Genomic DNA, 22,934 nt, shown 5'->3' with positions numbered 1-22,934 from the left:
GCCCAGACCTTGGGCAGCCTGCTTGACTCTTCCCAGCCTTGGTTCGTTTCTGTTTGTCTGTGAGCCAGAGATGATCTGTGGACATCCTGGATTCCTTTGTAACAGAAGCCCTGAGCTGTGAAATGGGCCAGCAGGCTGCCTCTAAAGCCTTTTAGGCACCTGTGTTGTTGAGCATGGAGAGGAACTGGCATCGGTGTGGGTCTCCTGCCTCGAGCAACGTCTCACTGACCCTGTCCTTTGTCCTCCTTTGCCTGACTGCAGACCTAAAAGTGAGATGCCCTACATCACGGTGCAGAACTACATGAGCCCTCCCGAGGACGTGTCCAGTAACGTCCCATTTAGCTGGAGAATCAAAGACTATCTGGAGGAACTGTGGGTCCAGGCTCAGTACATCACTGGAGCTGAAGGTGAGCCCAGGGATGTGGTGAAACGGGCCATGTGCTGACTCGCCGCCGTAAGTGGGTCATTGCCATTAGGGGGCTTCTGGACAGCTAGGGCACTGGCACTCAGGAGATGTCCCTAAGTGAGCCTTTCCCAACAGTGTCGGTGACCAGAGTGGAATAGCTTCCTCCCAACTGAGCGGTCAGTGTCCTGAACCACGAGGCTCCTTGTTCTGCTGTCACAGGCCAAACAGCTTGGCCATAGGCGTCCCAGGAAATCCGGGCGTAGTGCATGCTTTTGCAAAAGTCATCTTTCATATGTGAGACAGTCTTTTCAAAGTTTACTTATGGTATTACCTTTGAAAAAAAACAGGTCAAGGGGCACCTGGGTGGCTCAGTCTCTTAAGCGTCTGCCTTCAGCTCAGGTCATGATCCCAGGGTCCTGGGATGGAGCCCTGCATCAGGCCCCCTGCTCCGTGGGGAGGCTGCTTCTTTCTCTCTCTGTCTCCCTCTTCCCCTCCCCCCCCACCCCTCTCTACTGCTCGTTCTCTCTCTCTCTCATTCTCTCTCAAATACACAAGTAAAAATCTTTAAAAAAAAAAACCCAAAAGGTTAAAATACTTGACCGTCTTACTTCTCTGGGTATACATTGTGCCACTTTCTCTGAACAAATTGAAGCAGTCTCTGTCCCGAGGAAAGAGTATTTCTTTTTTTCAAGACTGTACCCTAACTGACCCTGCTTTCCTGTGATAGCATGTGACTTAGGGGCCTGCACTCATCCACTAGAGGCAGATCTTTCTGGTTTGAACAGCATGTGACCCCAGCCCCTGAAGAGCAGCCCACTCATTCCTGACCCGCTTGGATCCTGGGGTTCCTGAAGCACATTGTGTTGCTAGCCATAGAGCCTGGTCTGTCTCAGGTCGTTTTATCCCTCTGGGGCCAGCTAGGCTGTTCATGACAAATCTAACATCTGTTCTGCCTTGGTTTCTGTTACTCCACTGGAAAAACATCTCAGATGTCTAGAAAGGACCCTTAAATCCCGCAGCTCGCTCCCCTTTGCCAAGAGCCGCCATTCAGCGGAGCCTTATCCGCGGTTACTGCTTGCAGAGCTGCCCTTCCCCAGGAGATGCGAGGTGTTCTGAATGCAGGCCAAGAGTCACACCTCACGTTCTCCCTCCACACCCTCCACTGCTCTCCTCTGCAGGAGTGTCGAAGAAGTTAGTGGAAATCTTTCGGCAGACCCCCCTGGGCAGGTTTCTTGCTCAGCTCAGTGTAGAATGGCAGCAAGAACTGTTTATGTGCTACATTAAGGACTTTCTCCTCTTGACGATGAGAGTGTCCACGTGGGAAGAACTGGAGGTAAGACCCGCTGGGTCTGGGGCGGGGTGATGCTGGTGTCACATGGACGGGTGCAAGCCATTCTTCCACTGCTGAGTGTGCTTGACCCTCAGCCCGCACCTGGGGCCCCCAAACCATGGGCTTTTCGTTAACACGAGGAAGACCTCCAATTTCCCTGTAACACCTTCTTTTTAAATGTGGAGTTTCTCTTGAAGAAAATTAGGTGAATATTTAACTGACCATTACAGACAATAACAGTAACTGAAATTTTAGTGGACATTATGATACTTCCGATGACCGAAGGATTTCAAACTTAAGTACATAAAAAAAGAAAGTGACAAATTTGAGGAGAACATGTTTACAACCAGTATGATTAAGGGTTAATAAAATATTCTTAGGAATTTAGGGGCGTCCAACTGGCTCCGTTGGTGGAGTGTGTGACGCTTGATCTCAGGGTTGTGAGTTCGAGCCCCATGTTGGGTGTACGGATTTCTTAAAAATATAAAATTGGGGGTCTGGGTGGCTCAGTAGGTTAAGCCTCTGACTCTTGACCGCGGCTTAGGTCTTGATCTCAGGGTCCTGGGTTCAAGCCCCACGTTGGGCTCCACACAGGGCCTGTAGCCTACTTAAAAAAATAAAGTGAAATAAAACATCTTTAGGAATCAATAAGAAGGTCTCCTTGGGGCACCTGGGTGGCTCAGTCGGTTAAGCATTTGCCTTTGGCTCAGGTCATGATCCCGGGGTCCCTGGAGGGAGAGCCAGAGGGGCTAAGGGAAGCGGAGAGAATCCTGAGAAGACTCACCCCTGAGCGTGGAGCCCAACACAGATTTTGATCTCATGACCCTGATAGCACAACCTGAGCCACAATCAGATGCAGTCGGATGCTTAACCCACTGAGCCACCCAGGCACCCCAGAGAGTCTCCTAATTTTAAAAAATAGGTGAAAGTTGTATAAACTAAGAATTAATCGAATAATTATACAGAGATCTAGAAACATTAGAAAAACTAGCCAGCCTCACTGGTAAGTCAACAGAGCGTGAGTGGTTTTTAGATACTGCTTTTACCTGCCCACGTAGCAGGACTGGTTTGTGACAAGGCCAGAGACTCCTCCATTCCTGGGAATCAGCCAGTGCTCCTGGAAAAGCCTGGAGGCATGGATTGGGAACCTAACAAAATCTGAACCGGAGTTTTTGTCCTGAGAGCATTATCAGATGTGGGCACACATTTTACCCATGGGAATGTTCTTTCCAGCTTTGTTTCTTAAAACGAAAAAATAGAAACAATTTAATTGTCCATCATAAAAGGTCAGGCAAATTAAGTTACAGCCATTTGATTGGTGAATTTTTATTGTAATTGGCGCACACATTAACAGTGGTGTTCTTCAAGTGTAATTAATGATGGAAATGTTCATAATGTGATATTAAGTGGGGGAAAATGAGGAATACACCATGGTTGTAATTCGAGGACAAAACGGAGGCAGGATATGGATGTAAAATGCCTAGAAGGGGTGACACCTAAAAGTACCCAGGGATGGTAACAGTGTGCGTGGTTTTTAATGTTCTCTTCTGTCATTTCTGAGCAGTTCAAATTTTCCACTGTGAAAACGTATCTTTTCTTTGCATTTTACAAATGTACAGTAAAAGCTTGTTTCTCATCCCAGGTTTTGCAGGTGGCACTGGGGTCCTGCATCAACCAAGTGCAGGCAGGGAGGCCAGAGGAAGATGTCTCCTTACCGTGGGTGCACCTCGCTTATCAGCACTTCAGGGGCCGGCTGCAGAACTTGTCCAGAATCTTGACTGTCTACCCCCAGATTCTACAAGTGCTATTTTACAACATAACAGAAGGCCCATGGAACACCAGATTGGATGGACATGAGCTAGTATGGCCTCTCGTGGAGACAGTTTGTGCTCAGAGTCAGGGCTTGGGCTTCCTGGAGCAGGGCGGGTGGGGGGGGCTTGCTTCCAGGGCCGCCCGGGATGGGAAAGCCTGGGAGCTGTGTTCTGCACAGGAGACTGCTTCCCAGGGCAGTTGTGCCTGGGTAAGGCAGAGATGTGAGGAACACATCTGACTCATGCCTTCTACGGCCCAGGATGAGAAGAGTTGAGGCTCCAGCCTGGAGCGCGAGAACACACTGGGGTCACAGCCTGGACCTCTGGACTTAGCACTTAGAGCAGTGACAAGGGGTGAGGGTGCTGCTTCGTCAGGTGCTTGTTCTCTGTCCCCCAGACTCTGGATGCACTGGCAGCAGTGGCCTGTACGGAGGTGCTGACGAGGGACATCCTGCAGCCCAGCCCCGAGGTGTGGCTGCAGATGGTGAAGAATCTGTCCATGCCGCTGGAGCTCCTGGGCTCTGACGGGTACCTGCCAAGCTGCGGGAGGGTGGCCAGAGATGTCATCAGGGAAGTCAGGTGAGACCAGCAGCCCGGTCCCCACCCGTCCCTTCACCATGTGCTCACCTGCGACCGGCCGGGTCCCGGGCAGGTGGGGTTCTCTTGCCCTGGAAAAGGGTCCTCTCCTCACTCACATCCCATCACATCTGCTGAACGTTCTTCAGTGCCAGGCAGCATGCTGTTGCTGGAGACACAGAGAGGGAAACCACATTCAGGGAGTGCTTGGGGTGCAGGCAGGACAGAAGGGAGCAGATGCTCGGGGTCCCATGGGAGAAATGCTGGCAGAAGGGAGCAGTGGGAAGGGGCCCCAGGCAGGACAGTGGGCACCAGCAGGGCGGAGGAGAGGTGGCAAGCAGTTAGGCTAGGCGTCCTGTGCTGACCTTCCAGAGCGAGGCAGTACTCACGCGGCACAGGCTGCGTGTAGGATGTGGCACCGTGGTCCCCTCTGCTCTGCAAGTCTTAGGGAGGCCGTGAGGGACACGGGGAGGTGGCTGGGAGGTGGCTGGGAGTCGGGAGCACACAATCTTCCCTCTGCCTTCACCCCACCCCTTTCTTGGATCCTGCCCAGTCCCCTCCGCCTGGCGTCTCAGACGCTATTGTCCGAGCTCAGGGAGTGACAGCCCTCTCTCACAGAACCCATTGGAACCGCATTTTCCCCGTGGCCCTTTTTGTGGAACACGTGCTCCTGGGGGTCGAGAGCCAGATTCCTGAGCTGCAGGCGCTGGTGACTGAGTATGTCTTCCTGCTGAACAAGGTGAGTGCTTGGGCCGGGCTGGCTCAGCTTGCAGCACATGCAGACCTCCTTCCAGGGGGCAGGACCCTGAGGCATCATCGGACATTTATCTGTGGGGCGGTACATCCCCTTCCAGCTGAGAGTCGCACCTGGAAGTGCAGAGGAGCGTGATTTTATCACGGCTTGACATCTGCCATGTGCAGGTGTTTGTCTACCTCTCATGAGAGCCAGTCAGGGTTCCCCAGCAGGAATGGAAGCAACTCAGGCTGAGGCAGGGAAGATGCTCTGGAACCCGGGGGACGGCTGAGGGGTGGGCTCCACCCACCGGAACCCAGGCCTCTGGTGGGCTCAGAGCTGCCCAGCCCAGCAACGTGGTCCCTGGGGAGGCCAGGTTTGCACGAGAGTGCCAGTGGGCTTTCGGCTTCTAAGCAGGGGCTGTGGTGGACCAAGGAAACGGGAAGCCCCGAGGCCTCTGCCACTTGACACCCTTCATAAAGTTAGCGACGCACAGGACAGTGCCCCTGCAGGAAAAGCCACCATCTCTGTGCCCATGCACTCAGCAACAATGACCACTCAGCCAAAGATGGCTTCTGCCTCAGTTACCCCTGGAGCCTCGCACAAATGCATCTAACAGCTTTAGCTGTCCAGGCTCTGACGTGCAGGGGGCACACTCTGAGGAGGCTGACATGGACACCGGGAGCCAGTCTCCTCCTCGGTGACCAGAATATCAGTGGCAGAAACAAAATGTTAGGCTACTTCTCTCACATGACCGTGTGAGCCTAAGCAGTCTGAGGCAGCGGATGGCTCCCCCCCCCGTCAGGTGCCCCATCTCCTCTGAGTTGTCCCTGTGTTGTCCTCACTACACAACCTCCACTTCGTGGTCTGAGAAGGCCCTTCTTGCCGTCATGTGCCGCGGGCACGGAGCATGGGCCATTTTGAGAGCACAAGCCAGAGTATGTCCACACCACTGCAGGTCATAGCTCACTGCCCTAAATGCAGTCATGGCCTCACCTAGCCACAGAGGAGGTAGGGACACCTCGGGTGGCGTGGTTATACGCCCAAGTAGAACCCGGAGTTTCTTTTGATGAGAGGAAAGTGAAGAAAACTCTAGAGAAAGCTGGTGCTCTGGCATCCAGGATCAGCACAAGGACCCATGTACTTCTTCCTGCACAGGGACCACCTGTAGCCTCTCTCCGAGCCCCACCCCATCACTGGCCAGGAGCCTGGGGGCTGCTCCATCCGTCCAGCCAGTCCAGTGGCTCCTAATGGCCAGGTGGCCAGCAAGCCAAAAGAGCAGTTATCAGGTCCCTGCACGCCGGTACGCACACACACGCAGGCCTTTGCAGGCTAGGTGCGTGGAGAGGTCTGTAGGCCAGTAAAGTCACCCCAGGAACGTACTGGGTTTCTGGTGTGTTTCTTCCCAGTCAGATCTGGGTGTGAATGACCAGAGCCAGAGGTCTTCTCATGCATTTTCACACCTGAAGGCTCTCGTGTTTATGGCCTCATGCTCTCCTTGCCCCTCCAAGGCCAGCCTTGAGGCCACTCGCAACAGGAGGCCAGAGGGGGAACATTGCCTGCAGGGAAGGCTCCTGTCGTCTGGCTGGGAAGGAAGGCTCAACCGGGCGAGGCCTGGGGTCTCAACTCATCTTCTACTGGGGCCACCTTTTGAGAGCTGCCACTTAGAGTGAGCCTGAGCTAGCAGTCAGCAGAGCCTCCCACAGGACTTTGGCAAAAGCTGCAAAAAGATGGATGTTCTGTTTAGTTCTGTTAGAAAGGATGGGTGGATGGGTGGATGGGTGGATGGATGGGTAGGTAGATGGATAGATAGATTCTCTTGCCCTGTGATCTGCCTCCCACGGGGTCACAGGGGACAGTTTTACCAGATATGTGTAGATCATAAGGCCATCAGCTTTCTAGTCTGATATGTCCCTATCCTTACCAGCCAGCGTCTAACCACTAGACTACTGCCGTTTTTTCATTGAGGTAAAGTATACATCACATAAAATGTATCGTTTTCACCATCTTTAGGTGCACAGATTAGTGACATCAAACACATTCACATATGATGATGATGTACTATCATCACCACTGTCTGTCTCCAGAACTCATTCATCTTGCAAAACTGAAACTGTCCCCATGAAACATTGCCTCCCCATCCCTCCTCCCGGCCCTGGTGCCCACCACCCTACTGTCTGTCTCTGTGATTTGATGACTAGGGACCTCACACAAGTGAAATCCTCCAGCATTTATCCTTTTGTGAGTGGCTGGCTTCACAGTATCTTCCAGGTCCATCCATGTGGTAGGCGTCAGGACGTCCTTCCTTCTTAAGGCTGAATAATATTCCACTGTGTGAATGGACCACATTTAGTTCATCCATCCATCCACCAGTGGACATTCAGGTTGTTGCCACCTTTTGGCGACGGGGAATAACATGTGTGCAAGTATCTGAGTCCCTGCTTTCGATGCTTTTGGAGATCTACCTGCAAATGGAATTGCTGGGTCATGTGGAGATTCTGTGTTTAACTGAGGAACCACTGAACTGTTTTCCACAGGGGCTATAGCACGGCACTCCTACCCGCAGTGCACCAAGTTTCCGTTGTCTCCACATCCTTGCCAACATTTATTTTTCGGTTGGTTTGGTTTGGTTTGGCTTATAATGGCTGTCCTAATGGGTGTGAGGTGGCATCTTATTGTGGCTTTGATTTGCATTTCCCTGATGACTAATGGTGTCAAGCACCTTCCTAAGTGCTTGTGGCCCATTTGTATGTCTTTTTTGGAGAGATATCTGTTCAAATCCTTTCCTTCCTTGTGAATTAGGCTGTTGATAACAAATCAAATTTAGCAAGGTATTAAAAACACATATCATTTGGGGGTGTCTGGGTGGCTCAGTCGGTTGGGCATCTGCCTTCAGCTCGAGTTGTGGTCCCAGAGTCCCAGGATCGAGCCCCGCATCGGGCTCCCTGCTCAGCAAGGAGTCCACTTCTCCCTCTGTCCTTTCCCTGGCTCATGCTCTCTCTCTCTCTCTCTCTCACCCTCTCTCAGATAAATAAGTAAAAAATCTTTTAAAAAAACCCATGTCATTTCAAAGCGAGACTAATCCTCAGAATTCAGAGATAGCATCAGAAAATCATAAATGTTATCAGCTAATGTAACAAAAGATAAAACCTTAAATGCTCATTTCAGAAGGTACAGAAAAAGCATTTAATAAAATTCGTAATTTGGAAAAAAGATACTCTTGGCAAACTGGAAAGAGAAGGGGATTCTCTTTATGCCGATAATGGTATCTATTGCAAACATCATGCCTAAGCCCAAAATTCCAGAAGCACACCCATCACACTCATTATCTTACGTCATTGAAGATGTGCATCTCCTAAAATCCAGTGCTTCCCCTTCTAAACACATGCCTTAGAGAAACTTCCCATTGGTATACTCAGGCGGACACATGGAAGGATGTTGGGTGCAGAACTGTGATTGCAGAACAAAGGGAACATTCTAAATGCCCATTAACCAGAAAACAAGTAACTGGTATATCCGCCAGTGGGTGCCCTACAGCAGCTAACAGGAGTGATCTGGACCTACGTATAGCAGCGAAAACTTATGTACAGCGTGACATCACTGATGCAGAGGCTAAACCCATTCAAAACAGTAACATGATCTTCACGCACGCGTGCAAATGTAGTGAACGTGGGAATTTAGGAAGGCGGTCCTCTGTGGGAGGGGAAGGAGGGCCATGTGATCAGAAGGGACATGTGGAGTTGCAGCTGTATCTGTGATGTTTTGTTTCTTTAAAAAATAATCTACAACAAATATTCCAAAAATGATAAGATTTCTTAAAGCTAGGTGATGGATACACAGGTGGTCATTATGTTATCATTTGAAATATCTTGGGGCACCTGAGTGGCTCAGTCAGTAAAGCAACTGCCTTCGGCTCAGGTCAGGATCCCAGGGTCCTGGGATCGAGTCCCTCATCGGGCTCCCTGCTCAGCCGGGAGTCTGTTTCTCCCTCTCCCTCTGCCCCTCCCCTCTGCCCGTGCTCTCAGGCTTTCTCTCTGTCTCTCTCTCAAGTACTTAAATTTAAAAAAAAAGAAATAAAAAATAAAGTTTGAAAGATCTCATAATGGGAGGAGAAGTGTGAACCGGAGAAAAAGAGAGGAAGAGGGAAAAATCAGAAGTGGCGAATCTCATCCTACTCCAAATGCAGCATAATGATAAAGGGCATTCAACGCTAAAGAAACTGCTAGAAGCAGAAAGGCCTTGCCCTGCAGGCTGACCCGGTGGTCCCAGGGCCCAGCAGCTAGGGGGGTGCCCGATGCGTGCCCTGTGTTGCCCCGGGGGAGAGTGGTCTTGCCTGGCTGACCTTTGCCCTTTCTCATGGCTCATCAGCCTCCTCATCACTGCCCCTCTCTCCATCAGTGTCTGCAGGACGACTCTGACATCAAGACATACAGGCCTTTTGTCGCAGTGATGAGCACTCTACGTAAGTGCAAGGACCAGGCCAGCAAGACCCTCGCCAGGTGAGATCTTCGGTTGGAGATCCCTGTGGTGGGGAGCGCTGCACGTGTGGGGTCTGTAGCTGCTCGCAGCCAGCTTCTCTGCTTCAGAGCCGGTGCCCCTGCTTGGATTCTAGGGTTGAGATTCAGCCATGCCCTGTATGCCTGGGAGATGCCCAGGACCCGGTCTGCCTGCCCTGTGACCATGTGTTCTGCTTGAGCTGCATCAAGGTCTGGCTCACCTTAGGGCAGATGAGATGCCCCTTTTGTTTAACAGACTTGCCAGAAGACTACTCTCTAACCGTGTCCCAGGAACACAGGTAGATCACCCTTTCTTCTCTTTTTCTTCCTTTTTTTTGGCAAGTACAGTATTCAGAAATATAAACTGTATTAACCTTAGAGAACCTGACTTTGGAGAACCATTCTAAGAGAGACTGTCACCTTCATAAACCCCTAGTGTCTCAAAATTATTCCTCTGCAAGACACATCCAAGCGTAGATTTGGGAGACAACATGATTAGAGGAAATAAAGCAGAAGGTCATAAATTAGATAAAACCATCACAGGATACCCAAGGAGCTTAGGACACAGCCAGTTTGGCTCCAGTGACCTGAGGGCAAACCTAGTTCCTGTCTGGCCCCGCTCTTCAGAGCAGTAGTAGAAACGAACGGAAGCTCTGTGGGCTCAGTGACCTTCAGCTCTGCTCCGGCAATGGCTCCCCTCCCTTCTGATACCTCCTGAAAGTGTGCAGAGCCAGCCCAGGGCACGGGATCTTTGCAGACTTTAGGATGAAAGGGTATTGCTGGCTGGTCCCAAGGACCAAAGGGCTCCTAGAAAGGGATGAGTCTGCGTAGCATCAGGCGGTACATATCCAACTCAGTGCAAGAAGATGGTTGCATCTTTTTACTGAAAATCACAGAATGCCGTCCAAATCCCGAAGCACTGTGTGTGCAGGGATTCTGGAGCACACTCTGCAGGCCTGTTGACTGTGCATTCCAACCACTCCCAAGGGAGGCCATCAAGAAACACGCCTGCGTCCGGCAGCTGTGCAACAGTTTCTTCCTGGACCTGGTCTCCACCGTGTGCTTCAAAGATAATTCTCCACCACAGAAGGAGGTGATCGATGTTCTGCTAAATTTACTCTTTGTGCAAAAGGAGCTTTTAAGAGACGCTTCCCAAAGTAAGTTGCTTTCTTCCTGTGGACCTAAAAATCCAGTGTCTTGTCCCACTTCTTCGTGGCTGATGGGAACATGAGCCACCTCTCTCCCTCTGGCTTAAGGACACCGTGAACACACCAAATCTCTCTCTCCATTCAATGATGTTGTGGATAAGACCCCTGTCATCCGCTCAGTGGTCCTGAAACTGCTGTTGAAGTACAGGTGAGCACAGCTGACTTGGGGTTTGCTTCTAGAAAGCCTTGCTGCCTACTTCCCTCCTCCTGGCTGCTGCTTTGCTGCCAAGTACCCTTGTCTGAGCTGGTAGGAAGTTCAGGATTGGGGGGGGGGCGTCTGCAGGAGGGACCTCCTGGTTTCTTTATCTGTACTGGTTGTGTGCCTGACCTCTTCACCTCTGGGCACGTGAGTTCGGCGTCACCCCGAGCACCTTGTTAGCAAGGAGGAAGCAGGTTTCAGGGAGAGGAGCGAGGTGCTGTGATGTGTGGGGGAACCTGTGGGCGGGAGCCGGCAGTTCTGAGCCTCCTCACACAGCTGCCTAGTCCTTGATCCGGGGGCTGCTGACTGAGAATGTCCCCTCACCTTCGTGGTCCTGCATGCCACCTGCGTCTCATTTCAACGTTTCGGTTTCTCTGATCCTATGAATGGACAGAGAAGCCCCTATGGTGCCAATGCTCAGTGCTCTTGTCAAATTATGCTATTATAGAAAATTCTTAGGAAGCTAATCTGTATTCAGAGGCTTCTTTCCAAGGACACCTTGCACACTCAGCCTGTGTTCTGACTTGACACAGCATTCTTTGAGGTGATCGCAAAATCAAGATGCTCTAAGAAGTGTTCCAACAGGGGCGCCTGGGTGGCTCAGTCAGTTGAGCATCTGCCTTCGGCTCAGGTCATGATCTCCAGATCCTGGGATCGAGCCCCGCGTCGGGCTCCCTGCTGAGGGAGCCTGCTTCTCCCTCTCCCACTTCTCCTGCTCCTGCTCTCTCTCTCTCTTTCTCAAATAAACAAAAAATAAGTTCCAATAGAAACAATTTCTAACTTAAGTGTCCCAAAGCAGACTCAGAATAAAGATTAGATTTACATTTAAAATGTGGATCTTCTGCAACCTTATCTATGGACATTTCATTTTGCTTTTTATTTTTTATTTTTTTAGTTTCATCATTTGTGAAATAGTCTGTTCAAACAGGATTCCTGAAGGATTTTCAAATAAAAGGCTTTTAAAATGCATTTTATTATAGAAGTAGTATCTTACTATATACCTTAAAGTGGTTTTTAATTTTTTTTAAAGATTTTATTTATTTATTAGAGAGAGAATGAGAGATAGAGAGCACGAGAGGGAAGAGGGTCAGAGGGAGAAGCAGACTCCCCGCTGAGCAGGGAGCCTGATGTGGGACTCGATCCCGGGACTCCAGGATCATGACCTGAGCCGAAGGCAGTTGCTTAACCAACTGAGCCACCCAGGAGCCCTTAAAGTAGTTTTTAAGACATATTTGTCAAGTTGTCCTGAGATCTGAAAAGACCCGCTTTTGATGTCATGTCATTTTTACTCATTTTGATAAATGTGTGAGATCTGTACTCATTTGAATTTCTTTGCTTAGAGAAATGGAAACGTAGTCAGTGACACACATACATCTTGACATATAGTGTAGAGTAGACACGTTAACGGGAGTAGAGACAGTACCCTTAAGGGTAAATGCTTCATTCTTCAATATTTAGAGACTAAACACTACAGAACTCATTTTGTTTAATTTTTTTTAAGGTGTATTTATTTTAGCGGGGGAGGAGCAGAGGGAGAGAGAGAATCTCAAGCACACTCCCCGCTGAGCCCAGAGGCTGATGCAGGGCTCGATCCCACAACCCTGTGATCATGACCCGAGCCAAAATCAAGAATTAGATGCTCAACTGACTGAGCCACCCAAGCACCTCCAGAACTGATTTGATTTGATTTGATTTTTAAGATTTATTCATTTGAGAGAGGGAGTAAGTGAGAGAGAAAGAGAGCACGAGCATGAGAGGCAGAAGCAGACTCCGCATCAAGCAAGGAGCCCGACGTGGGGCCTATCCTGGGACCCCGCAATTGTGACCTGAGCTGAAGGTAGATGCTTAACCCACTGAGCCACCAGGTACCCCCAGTACTGATTTGAAAAAGAAAATCTCAAGACCTAAAACACGATTTAAAATCTGCCTTGTCATTCTCTGGGTTGAGAAGTACTTGCTTCTGCACTCTGGCAGTTTGAGCATTTTTGTTTGTGGTGCCCACTAACTGGCCACAGAGTTGTGGAGAAGGAGAACCGTGCTCCCCAACCCTGGGCTCGCACACCCCAGGCCGCCTGCACCCCACACCAGGAGGGAGGCCGGCCACACTTTGTGGTCGTGCCTCCTTCCGCCAAGTGTGGACTGCAGCTGTGTACTTCCTGCTTAGATGGGGTGTCAACAGCACCCCGAGCGAGAACCGTGTATGGTCTGGCATGGATCTAGTGTTGTGGTTTCTTTCCCAAGTGCCTGTCTGTGGACCTTTGGGGGGGTCCCCTAGGGTCAAAACCATTTTAAAACATTACAGGATGGTACTTGCCTTTTTCAACACGTTGGTCCTTACAGTGATGTTACCGAAGCAGTGAAGGAGGACACTGCCGGCGTCCCAGCACCAGGAAACTGAGTGACAGCCCTCGTGGTTCTCACCTTTGTGCATGTGTAGTGTTAATAAATGCCAGCCTCACGTAAGAATGTTCTAGATGAAGCCACAGAAACCACTCATTTTACTCAGCCTCCACCCTTGAGGACAGGACTTTTTAACATCCTGTCAAAATGAGAAGCGCACACAGAGGGCGCCGGCTGCACACTTAAGTAAACGGTTTTCTTGAGGAAAATCTCTCCTGCAATTCTTGAGTTACCCACTGAGCTGGCCTCTTGTTTTATGGAATAGCTTTTGCACTTGAGAGAATGACCAGCACACCACAGTTACTCAGAGCTGGGCACTTGGCAGACATTTTCTCGAAAACAAGCAAAGGCGGCAACTGATAGTGTTTGTGGCTAATGATAAAATTGAGGCTCTTAAGCAAATATTGGAATTCTGGAAAACAAAACCTATCAGCTTCCTCATACTTAGAGGCTTTTTGGTGGTACAGGCAGTGATGTTAATGAAGGTGAGGCTTTTAAAAATATCTTGTGGAACAAAAATGTCAACATTTGCAAGATCTGCATAGCGCAGGGAACCAATATTTTCCACATGACCAATGCATGATGTCACAGAAACATGCATTGCTTTAAAAAAAATCCATTCAAGTGCAAGGTAGGTCATTTGATTTTAATGTAATTGAGTATGAAAAGTACATTGATGTGGTCTCAGATTGCACATTGCAACTAACCTATAGAAATGATCATTTATCAAGTTTTGGTATTGTGTCAAAGAAAAATATTCACCATCATCTGGAAATACTATGAAAATATATCTTTCTTTTCCAACGACATAATGTATGAGACCAGATTTTCTTCATCTACTTCACTGTCACCAGAAGCAGGAGCAAGATGGGAAAGTCCAGCTAAGTTCTGCTAAACCAGGCATTAAAGAGATTTGCATGGATGGAAAACAAAGCCCCTCTTCTTACTAATTAATTTTTGTTTTGGAAAATAGTTTTTTTTTTAAAAATGTTATTTGTTTTTAACATGTAATGGGTTTATATTTTAAATGAGTTGATAAATATTTTCCCCTTTTTTCAGTTTTAATTTCTACTATCATAAATATTGATAGATTCAACCCACATAAACAAAAGCTTTTTGGGGTTCTCAATAATTTTTAAGACTCTAAAGGAGCTCTGAAACCACAAAGTCTGAGAACAGATGGTCTAAAATATGGAATTTTATATTCCTCCAATATTGCCCTAAAATATTTTCAGTTGGGGCGCCTGGGTGTCTCAGTCAGTTGAGTGTCTGCCTTCAGCTCAGGTCATGATCCCAGGGTCCTGGGATCGAGCCCCGCATCGGGCTCCCTGCTCGGTGGGGAGCCTGCTTCTCCCTCTGCCTGCTCTTCCCCCTGCTTGTGCTGTCTGTGAAATCAATAAATAAAATCTTTAAAAATAAGTAAATAAAAATAAAATATTTTCAATAAAATGTTATAAACTGTACGTATATATCTATGTGGGTATGTATATATTTATATGGAGAGATAGAGGGAGATGGATAGGTAGGTAGGTAGACAGATACTTTCTCTCTCTTTTTTTTTTTTGGTACAATGAGACCAGCAGGTACCCTATTTCTCTTTCCATAGCTTCCAAGAAGTCAAAGATTATATCCAGGCTTACTTGTCCCTGTTGGAGGAGAAGGCCCTGGTAACTGAAGATAAAACTGAGCTGTACATCCTCTTCAGCAGCTGCCTGGAGGTGAGCGCGCCGTAACTGCCCTGCACGACTCCCCCAAACTCACTGCACCGTGTAGTTGATTCAGTGGAAAAATGTCTCTGACGATTCACAGAAGATAATTTTCATCGGTGAAATGAACAGGTGCACTGCATGCACACACACAAACGGTTTCCGCAGCCTCGCTTCTGCCCCCCGTGGCTGTGTGTCCTGGCGCGCGTGGCCCGGGCCAGAGAACAGAAACTCGCCCCCCGACTTAACTGCTCATCTCCAGCTGGCGAGCCTAGGACTGCTTTTCGTTTTTACTCTCTCCCTGTTTTATTACTTCCCCAAATTTTACCAGGTGTGTGAGAAAATTAGATTATACGACATGTTTTTTTCTGTTTTCTCTTCCCCTCCTTCTTGCCCCCACCCAAAAAGGGATGTTCTTTTGCCATGATTCAATACAGTTACCCTCAAGCTTATGATATTTCTGTCTTGTTCTCCACCGTCACAGGGTAGAGATTTGGGAAGGCTGGGGATGTGCATGCTTTTTTTTCTGGTTCTTTCTTCCCTAGGATTCACTGTATGAGAAGACTAGTGCTCTGTCTACCAGCAAGGAGCTGACATACCTGAGGGAGGAAGGGGTCTTCCTGAAGACCTACTTGCGGCGGCGTGGCCCGGAGCCAGCCAGCGAGGCATCAGTGGAGTACCTGCAGGAGATGGCCAGGATCCGCCTGTGTCTCAGCAGGGCTTCTGACTTCCTCAGCGAGCTTCAGGAGGGCTCAGGCAGGTCTCCTTCTGCACCTTTCTTTACCCCAGGCTTAGAGACCCCATGATTTAGACATTTGGAGAGTTCTCAGAGCGACCCCGGTCTATACCATGTCCCCTTTCTCTTTGATTGGTTTGTTCACTGTGAGCTCGTGGCCACCAGGGCACCTGCCTTTGGCCTGGCTCTGTGTCCTAGACAGGCGGGCAGCAGGTCTTCTCGACCACCATCCCTCCCCCCTCTCTCAGGCTCTGCAGAACTGGTCGGGGAGAAGCAGGGCTACCTGCAGCAGGTGGAGCGCTTCTGCAGGCAAGGGAGGAACGACTGGTACCGAGTGTACCTGGTGAGGAAGCTCGCCAGCCAGCGAGGGATGGAGTTTGTGCAGCGCCTCTGCAGACAAGGCCAGCCGGCACAGTGGGTGCTTCCCCAGGAGGCTGTGGTGCAGCAGGTGAGGACACCTGAACTTGTGTCCCCCCCACCCTGCACCCCACGGCTGCTCTGGTCCCTGTGCCTCCGCTTTGGTTAACCTGAGCCAGCTTGTGATGCGGTGGAGGCGGCCAGCCATGGGGGACAGGTGTGTGTATGTGCTTTTGCTTTGTCGCCTGCCTGCACAAAAGCCTCTTTAAGGCACCGCTTCTGATCCAGGTTGATGTGGGGAAAGCCAAAGAACGATTCTGTGGCTTTTCCTTTCGGCAAATTAAAAGTAACTCAGCTTGGGGCGCCTGGGTGGCTCGGTCAGTTAAGCGTCTGCCTTCGGCTCAGGTCATGATCCCAGGGTCCTGGGTCCAGCCCCGCATCCCTCTCCCTCTGCCCCTGCTGCTCCCCCTGCTTGTGCTCTCTCTCTCTCTCTCTGACAAATAAATAAAATCTTAAAAAAAAAAAAAAAAGTAATTCAGCTTGCAGAAGTCCTTTCTCTCCTCGGCAGGCAGAGATAGGAAGCATGAGAGTGAGGATGATAGAATTGTAGCAATTTAGGCTTGGGGGTCCCTCTGTAGCCCTTTCTTGGGGTTATAACAATTGCACTAAAAATCCTGGTTTTCCTTTTTACTCCTGATGGGAGCGTATAGTGAACATACTGCAGTTACCTGCCTTTGGTCTCTGCTCTTGGTGGGGACAGGGTCAGCGCTGCCTCCTGCCCCACTCACCCCTTCACTGGACGAGGGGGAGGCACCTGCCAACACAGCAGGGGACTGTCATGCCCAGGCCTGGACCTCTAACAGTTACCCGGGACCTTTACCTTTCCAGATGGTTCTTTGCTAACCCTGCCCTCGCCCCCTCCCCTGTGATTAACCCCTGCGTTCCTGGGCTTTGCAGGAGGATCATCCAAGCCAGATGGACCCATACCTAGTGCATGGTGATGAATATAAGGCTCTTCGTGATGCAGTGGGCAAAGCTGTCCTTGAGTGCAAGCCCCTGGCTACTGTGGCTGGTCCGAAGGTAAGACAGGCCCCAGGCCTCCCTCTGTACCAAATGGCGCCCCTTGGAGCCTGCATCTGCCTCGTTAGTGTCAAATGACCCAGTGGAAGAGGCGCCCCAGGGCGACATGCCATGTTGGGCATCATGTGTCCACAGCCTCTGAGTGCCTGGCTGAAACAGGAGGCCATTAACAACGGAGTTAGGGGACAGATTTGCTCGACCTGCTGACCTACCAGGCCAGGGCCTTCAGCAGCTCCCTCCTAAGTTCTCACATGTGTTACTTCTTTTGAGACCCTGCTGGAGCCTCACTTCCTCTGATGTCACCCTGATGGCAGACACGCGAGCAGCACTGGGGAAATTCCTTCCCTGGATTCCTGGCCATGCTGACAGGGGTGTTTATTTTCATAAAGGGGCAGGGTTTTTAGCATTTAATCTTTAAGCAGTTCTGGTCTTGCTTCCTCTTTGAGTTCCTGTTTACCCTGGTGCTGTGCCAGGAAGCGAGGAAGTAAATAAACAGCCTCTTTCTGCTCAGAAGAAGTTTCAAGGAACAGCAAAGTGGTCAGAAAAATAGACAGTGATTTCTGTTACTTGTGTCCTAAGTGATGTGGTAACCGTGCATTGCGTTTCACAGCAGAATGTTTATGAGCCTCGTGGTCTCAGAGGTGCAGGGTAGTGGGCATCCAGGTCTCAGGAAAGGCTCCCCGGCCTCCCCCTGGTTGAAGAGCTGAACCAGCAGGACTCTGGCCCTCAGGCAGATGTGTGGAATGCTGCAAGCCTCACTGGGGTCTGTGCTTTTTGCTTCAGGTCTGTAGGAACCCCGGCCCTCAGCAGGCGGCCCACTTACTGTTAGCGCTCTTCAGAGAGGTGGCCACTTTGTACCGATTCCGTGACACAAACCTCCATCCTAAGCCAGAGGTGAGTGTCTGCATTCAGAGTGGTGCTCATCGTCTCTGGATCTGGAGGGGCTTTTCTGAATAGAAGTAAAAGCCACAAACAAATTATGCCCATAATTTTTTTTTTATCTAGGATGGGGCTTCTCAACTTACTTTTTTTTTTAAGATTTATTTATTTTAGAGGGTGGGGGAGGGGCAGAGGGAGAGGGAGAATCTGAAGCAGACTCTGCACTGAGTGGGGAGCCTGATGCAGGACTCCATCTCATGACCCTGAGATCATGATGACCTGAGCCAAAATCAAGCGTCTGACGCTCAGCCAACTGAGCCCCCCAGGCGCCCCTCAACTTTCTTATGTGGAGGAACGACTTGCTGTGTCACCCAGAACTTTCAGAATTACAATGAAAAACAAAGTCAAGAACATGAGAAACTGTTGGAGTTAGTGCTCAGGTGTGTGGTGCTGTGCTTGCAGGTGGAAATGCTCTTGTCTGGATAATTGCCCCTCGAACCATATTTGATAAGTATTCATGTCAACATATATGCGGGACGTAAGAGCAAATGTTTGGCTTTACATCATATTCTTCTTTGATATATTTTTAATATTAAGATATTTTTTCCCATCAGCAATGTGAGGCTCTGAACAAGTTCATCGAGGAAAGCAAGGTCCTGTCTTCTCCAGACATGAGACATTTTGCAACATCCCTTGTGACCAACACGCTGCCCCTGCTGAGGACAGGTGCCGGGGACAGCAGCCTCGAGGGCACAGTGGCAGAACTGGCTATTCACACTGCGATTGTCCTCCTGTGCGGACGCAGCGAAGTCTTGGAGCCCCTGCAGAATCTGGCCTTCTCCCCAGCCGACATGGTGGTAAGACTGGGGCGTGGTTTCTCTGGTGGCCTGTCCCTGGGCACCTGTTGAAACTGCCTGTCTCATAGCTCCTCTCTCTGCTCTGTCCCACTTGACACCCGAGTCCACAGTGACAGCAAGAGCCCTCATTCCGTTTTCCCGGTGGAGAAGTTGCAGGTGGAGAAGAGGGAGAGTCCAGAGTCCACCTTGTCGCCCCAGGGCAGTGGCAGCCAGCCCAGGCTCTCACCTTCCTGAAGCCTTCTCTGCTTTCTTGGCTTTTCAGAGTGCTTATCTTCCAACGATGCCCGAAGACTTGCTGGCTCAAGCTCGGAACTGGAAGGGTCTGGAAGGAGTCCGCTGGTACAGTAAGTGTCAGATTCTGAGACGGGGTCACCGTCCTCTGTGCTTTGAACTGGGGTCCCTGTGGTTTGTGCCTGAGGGTCCCAGACGCCTGCTTTGCGCCACCGTCGGGGCTTTTGCGGAACAGGGCGCCCTGCTGACCGCAGAGGACGTGCGTCAGGCCCTTCCTGAGTCCCGTCCCAGGGGAGGATCCTCATGGCATACGCTTCTTTTGCCTGATGTGAGCCACACCAGTGGCTCAGGCAGGGGCCAGCTCAACCAAGTTTTTGACCCAAAGATAATTCTTTTTGAAATATAGAACTAGGAGCCTAAGTAATGCAACCCATACTTTATGTAAACTTTGCTGTTGCCTAAGAAAATAATTTTTCTTTTTTTCAATTTTTATTTATTTTTTTTAAACAGACAAAGCCAGGCCTTTCCTGGTTCCCTCTTTTTTTTTTTTTTTAAAGTTTATTTATTTATTTATTTTTTTTAGTAATCTCTACACGTAACGTGGGGCTGGAACCCCCAATTCCAAGATCAAGAGTCGCATTCTCCTCCAACTGAGCCAGTCAGATGCCCCTGAGCAAATAACCCTTTTAAACTCATTATAGGGCGCCTGGGTGGCTCAGTCGTTAAGCGTCTGCCTTCGGCTCAGGTCATGATCCCAGGGTCCTGGGTTCGAGTCCCACATTGGGCTCCCTGCTCAGCAGGAAGCCTGCTTCTCCCTCTCCCACTCCCCCTGCTTGTGTTCCTGCTCTCACTGTCTCTCTCTGTCAAATAAATAAATAAAATCTTAAAATAAAATAAAATAAAATAAAATAAAATAAAATAAAATAAAATAAAATAAACTCATTATAAAAGTTGTTCTAAAACATGCTCTTGGGGCACCTGGGTGGCTCAGTTGATGAAGCGTCTGACTTGGTTTCGGCTCAGGTCATGATCTTAGGATCCTGGGATCCGGTCCCGCGTCAGGCTCCCCACTCCGCGCAGAGTCTGCTTGAGATTCTCCCTCAGCCTCTGCCCCTCCCTCCCCCCACTTGCACACTCGCTCGCTCTCTCTTTCTCTCTCTCTCGATATAATAAATAAGGAAATAAAATCTTTAAAAAAACCCATGCTCTTTAAAAACAAAAAATCAAAGAGAAAGAGAGAGTATAAAATAGGCCGACGCTGCCTCCCAGAGCAGCCCCTGCAGGAGACTAACGGAGTTTCTCCCTGCTCTGTCAGATGAAGCTTATGCATAGTTTTCACTAACGTGCTCAGGACCAGTACTCTGTTTTGTTTGGTTAGGCCGGAGAGGAGAGCGTTGGCTTTCTTTCTTAACCTCGGGTCGTTAGGTAAAACCTCACCAGCCAACTTGTCTCTTGTTGTTCTTTTAACAGTATGTCCCAATGGCCACCCGTGCTCTGTGGGAGAGGTGAGTCTTGGTATTTAGGGTGGTGTTTGCAGGGCTTAAACGTTTGTTCCTCTAGATCTGAGCAGGGGGGCATGGGGGAAGAGGTTAGTGAGGGCCATGACCTTCTAGAGAACATAGACTCTTTTCAGGGCTGTTTACGGTGCTCCAGCCAAACATCTAAACAGTGCAGAGGGCCTGCAGACCTCCCTCTGTATTGTGGGGCTGTCCTGAGCACTGTGGGCTCTGGTAGGGCGCTGAGCAGCATTCCTGGTCTCAATTCCCAGAGGCCAGTAGCCCCGTAGTTGCCAGGGTGACAACCAAAAATGTGTCCAGACATTGCCAAAGTCCCTCTAGGAAACAAAACTGCTGCTAGCCATCCTTCCCAGCCGCTGCTGCATGGGGTCAGTGACACATGCGAGAGGTTGCCTGGGCCATAGGCTGGGTTAGAGGAGATGTGCTCCAGACACCACAGGACAGGAAAAAGAGACTCTGGATGATGAACCCCAGCGGAGAGAGCTGTGTGCGCCTCGCCTCTGCCTGCTGCGGCACCCGGCAGGGCCCTTCATGGTGTCTCCTCTGCTTGCCCAGTGCAGGCTGTTCAACCGAACAAAGTAAATGAGAGACCTAGAGGAGGAAAGGCGATATATATACACTGCATGTTTCTGAGCTTCGCCCACTTCCTCGTCCATGAAGTGGGGAGAGCAAAGCACATTCTTCCCGAGACTTCTCTCTAGTCTGATGGTCTGAGATCTGGGGCTTGAGGCTGGTTTGGCCTGTTACAGGCTGTGATTCACAGTATACGGCAGCCCACGACCAGATTTGGAAAAATGAGGCTTTGGAAGGAACGAATCATATGGTTACCTTTTTTTTTTTTTTTTTAATAAAAAAGTCCAAACTGTGTTCAGGAATTAAATTTGGAGGCTGCGGTAGTTTCCGGGTGCTAAATAATGAAGCTGTGGTAAGGTGGTCAGGGGAGCGGGGAAGAGCAGAGAATGTGAGAAAGGAAGGCTTATTTCGTATTTGTCTACAAAGTGTCTATTTGGGAGTAAAACTCAAGTTGTCTCTCCTGCTTAAAAAGTCCACATTTACTCACGTGCACCATATTTGCACAGGGCATCTGCCCTGTGTCCCGGGGCTCCTGCAGTCGCTGGCACATGCTCGAAGTAGAACAAGCAATCCACGTGCCACGTGTGGATTGGCCTGCAGGGTGGTGTTTGTGCATGAAGCGCTACTCCTCCAAAACTGAGCTCAGGCACGTTTGTCTTTGTCCTAGTGTGGCAGGCCAATGGAACAGAGCCATTGTGTTGACTGCGGTGCCCTAATTGGAGGGATTAATCACAGACCTGAGACTGGATTTCAAGTTATCGAGTATGTAAGAGTGTATTTCTTTTCTAAGTGATCAGACCATGGGTTTTTTGGGCTATCTTTATTCCAGTGGATAAATTGCTGCTAAGTACAATATTAATTACTATTACGCACTTGGGCCTGTGTCACGTCGGTCTCAATGCCGAGGCCCCTGTGGTCATGTCACAGTGAGGTGTCTGATCTGTCGTTGGCTGACTGGGCTCTTAAATGCAAAGCAGACCACACGTTAATATGTCTTATCCAGATGTCTTCCGTGTGGGCCTGGGGCGTGCCCCTGTAGAAATATGCTTGACACACACAATTGACTTAATTCAGAGGGACATTGAAGTCCGCAGAGCCACAGATTGGGCTTTTGTCTATCTGAGCTCACGCTGTCTCACTTGTAAACTCTCTTAACTTCCTCCGCTGTTTGTGGGAAGTGAAGGAGACGTGGTCCTTCTTACCAGACACTCCAGAATCCACATGCATGGCTGGTGTCCCTAACCCAGCCTTCGCTCGAGATGAGCGTGGTTCCCCGTGCTCCCCCAGATGGCAGGTGGGGCCTCCCTGTGGCCATGATACATTTTGGCTCTTCTGGTGCTGTTATAGTTTAAAATACCCTAGTCTGTTATCTCCACAAACCATCAGCATGTTCTAGAACGTCCAGTATTTGTGCGACAGAATGTATCTATCCTACTGCGCCTCCCCTCTGGATGTGGTATGAAATTCTTTGCCAGACCTTCAATCCCAGTTTTCAATTTAGGAAAACGAGATCGATGTCCATACGTCCCGACGTCCATGTCACCGTCCCAAACTCGGGCCGTCCTTAGCCTGCGTGCTCCCCCCCGTGGTGACTGCGGTGGGAGACACAGGTGCAGACCTCGTCCTGACACGCGGCCCAGGGATCGCACTAATAGCCAGTCGGTCCAGCCGCTTCACACAGAATGGTGTGGGCTGTGTTCAGCCAGGAAGGGGAGGCTGGACAGAAGACCCTGAGGCGAGAGGTCTGGGCTTACCAGAAAAAGTCCTGGAACACCGTTTTCTTCAGAAGGGCAAATCTCGTCTCGGGTCCCAGGAACCTGCGGTGTGCCCCGAGAGCTG

General features: G+C 49.9%; 1 protein-coding gene across 3 annotated transcripts in view; it reads left to right on the top strand.

Moving 5' to 3' along the window:
* Positions 1–22,934, top strand: part of RNF213 (ring finger protein 213) — a 101,854-nt gene that overhangs the window by 66,037 nt on the left and 12,883 nt on the right. For all 3 annotated transcript variants that reach the window (XM_088028094.1, XM_028112521.2, XM_028112522.2), the window contains 18 exons: positions 262–407; positions 1,585–1,739; positions 3,379–3,597; positions 3,945–4,126; positions 4,742–4,862; positions 9,255–9,355; positions 9,469–9,651; positions 10,340–10,509; positions 10,609–10,708; positions 14,766–14,877; positions 15,411–15,621; positions 15,850–16,049; positions 16,916–17,038; positions 17,822–17,932; positions 18,532–18,774; positions 19,037–19,118; positions 20,476–20,510; positions 21,763–21,857. In XM_088028094.1, coding sequence (XP_087884220.1) covers positions 262–407; positions 1,585–1,739; positions 3,379–3,597; positions 3,945–4,126; positions 4,742–4,862; positions 9,255–9,355; positions 9,469–9,651; positions 10,340–10,509; positions 10,609–10,708; positions 14,766–14,877; positions 15,411–15,621; positions 15,850–16,049; positions 16,916–17,038; positions 17,822–17,932; positions 18,532–18,774; positions 19,037–19,118; positions 20,476–20,510; positions 21,763–21,857 — 2,589 coding nt within the window. The remainder of the gene's footprint in view (positions 1–261; positions 408–1,584; positions 1,740–3,378; positions 3,598–3,944; positions 4,127–4,741; positions 4,863–9,254; positions 9,356–9,468; positions 9,652–10,339; positions 10,510–10,608; positions 10,709–14,765; positions 14,878–15,410; positions 15,622–15,849; positions 16,050–16,915; positions 17,039–17,821; positions 17,933–18,531; positions 18,775–19,036; positions 19,119–20,475; positions 20,511–21,762; positions 21,858–22,934) is intronic.

The sequence above is a fragment of the Eumetopias jubatus genome, unplaced genomic scaffold (genome assembly GCF_037043125.1).
Source record: "Eumetopias jubatus isolate StellerSeaLion01/CBP00866 unplaced genomic scaffold, mEumJub1_p1.0 scaffold_10, whole genome shotgun sequence".
In the NCBI taxonomy this organism is placed as follows: Eukaryota; Metazoa; Chordata; class Mammalia; order Carnivora; family Otariidae; genus Eumetopias; species Eumetopias jubatus.
Note: the sequence above shows the minus strand (reverse complement) of the source record. Positions and strands in the feature narration are given on the sequence as shown.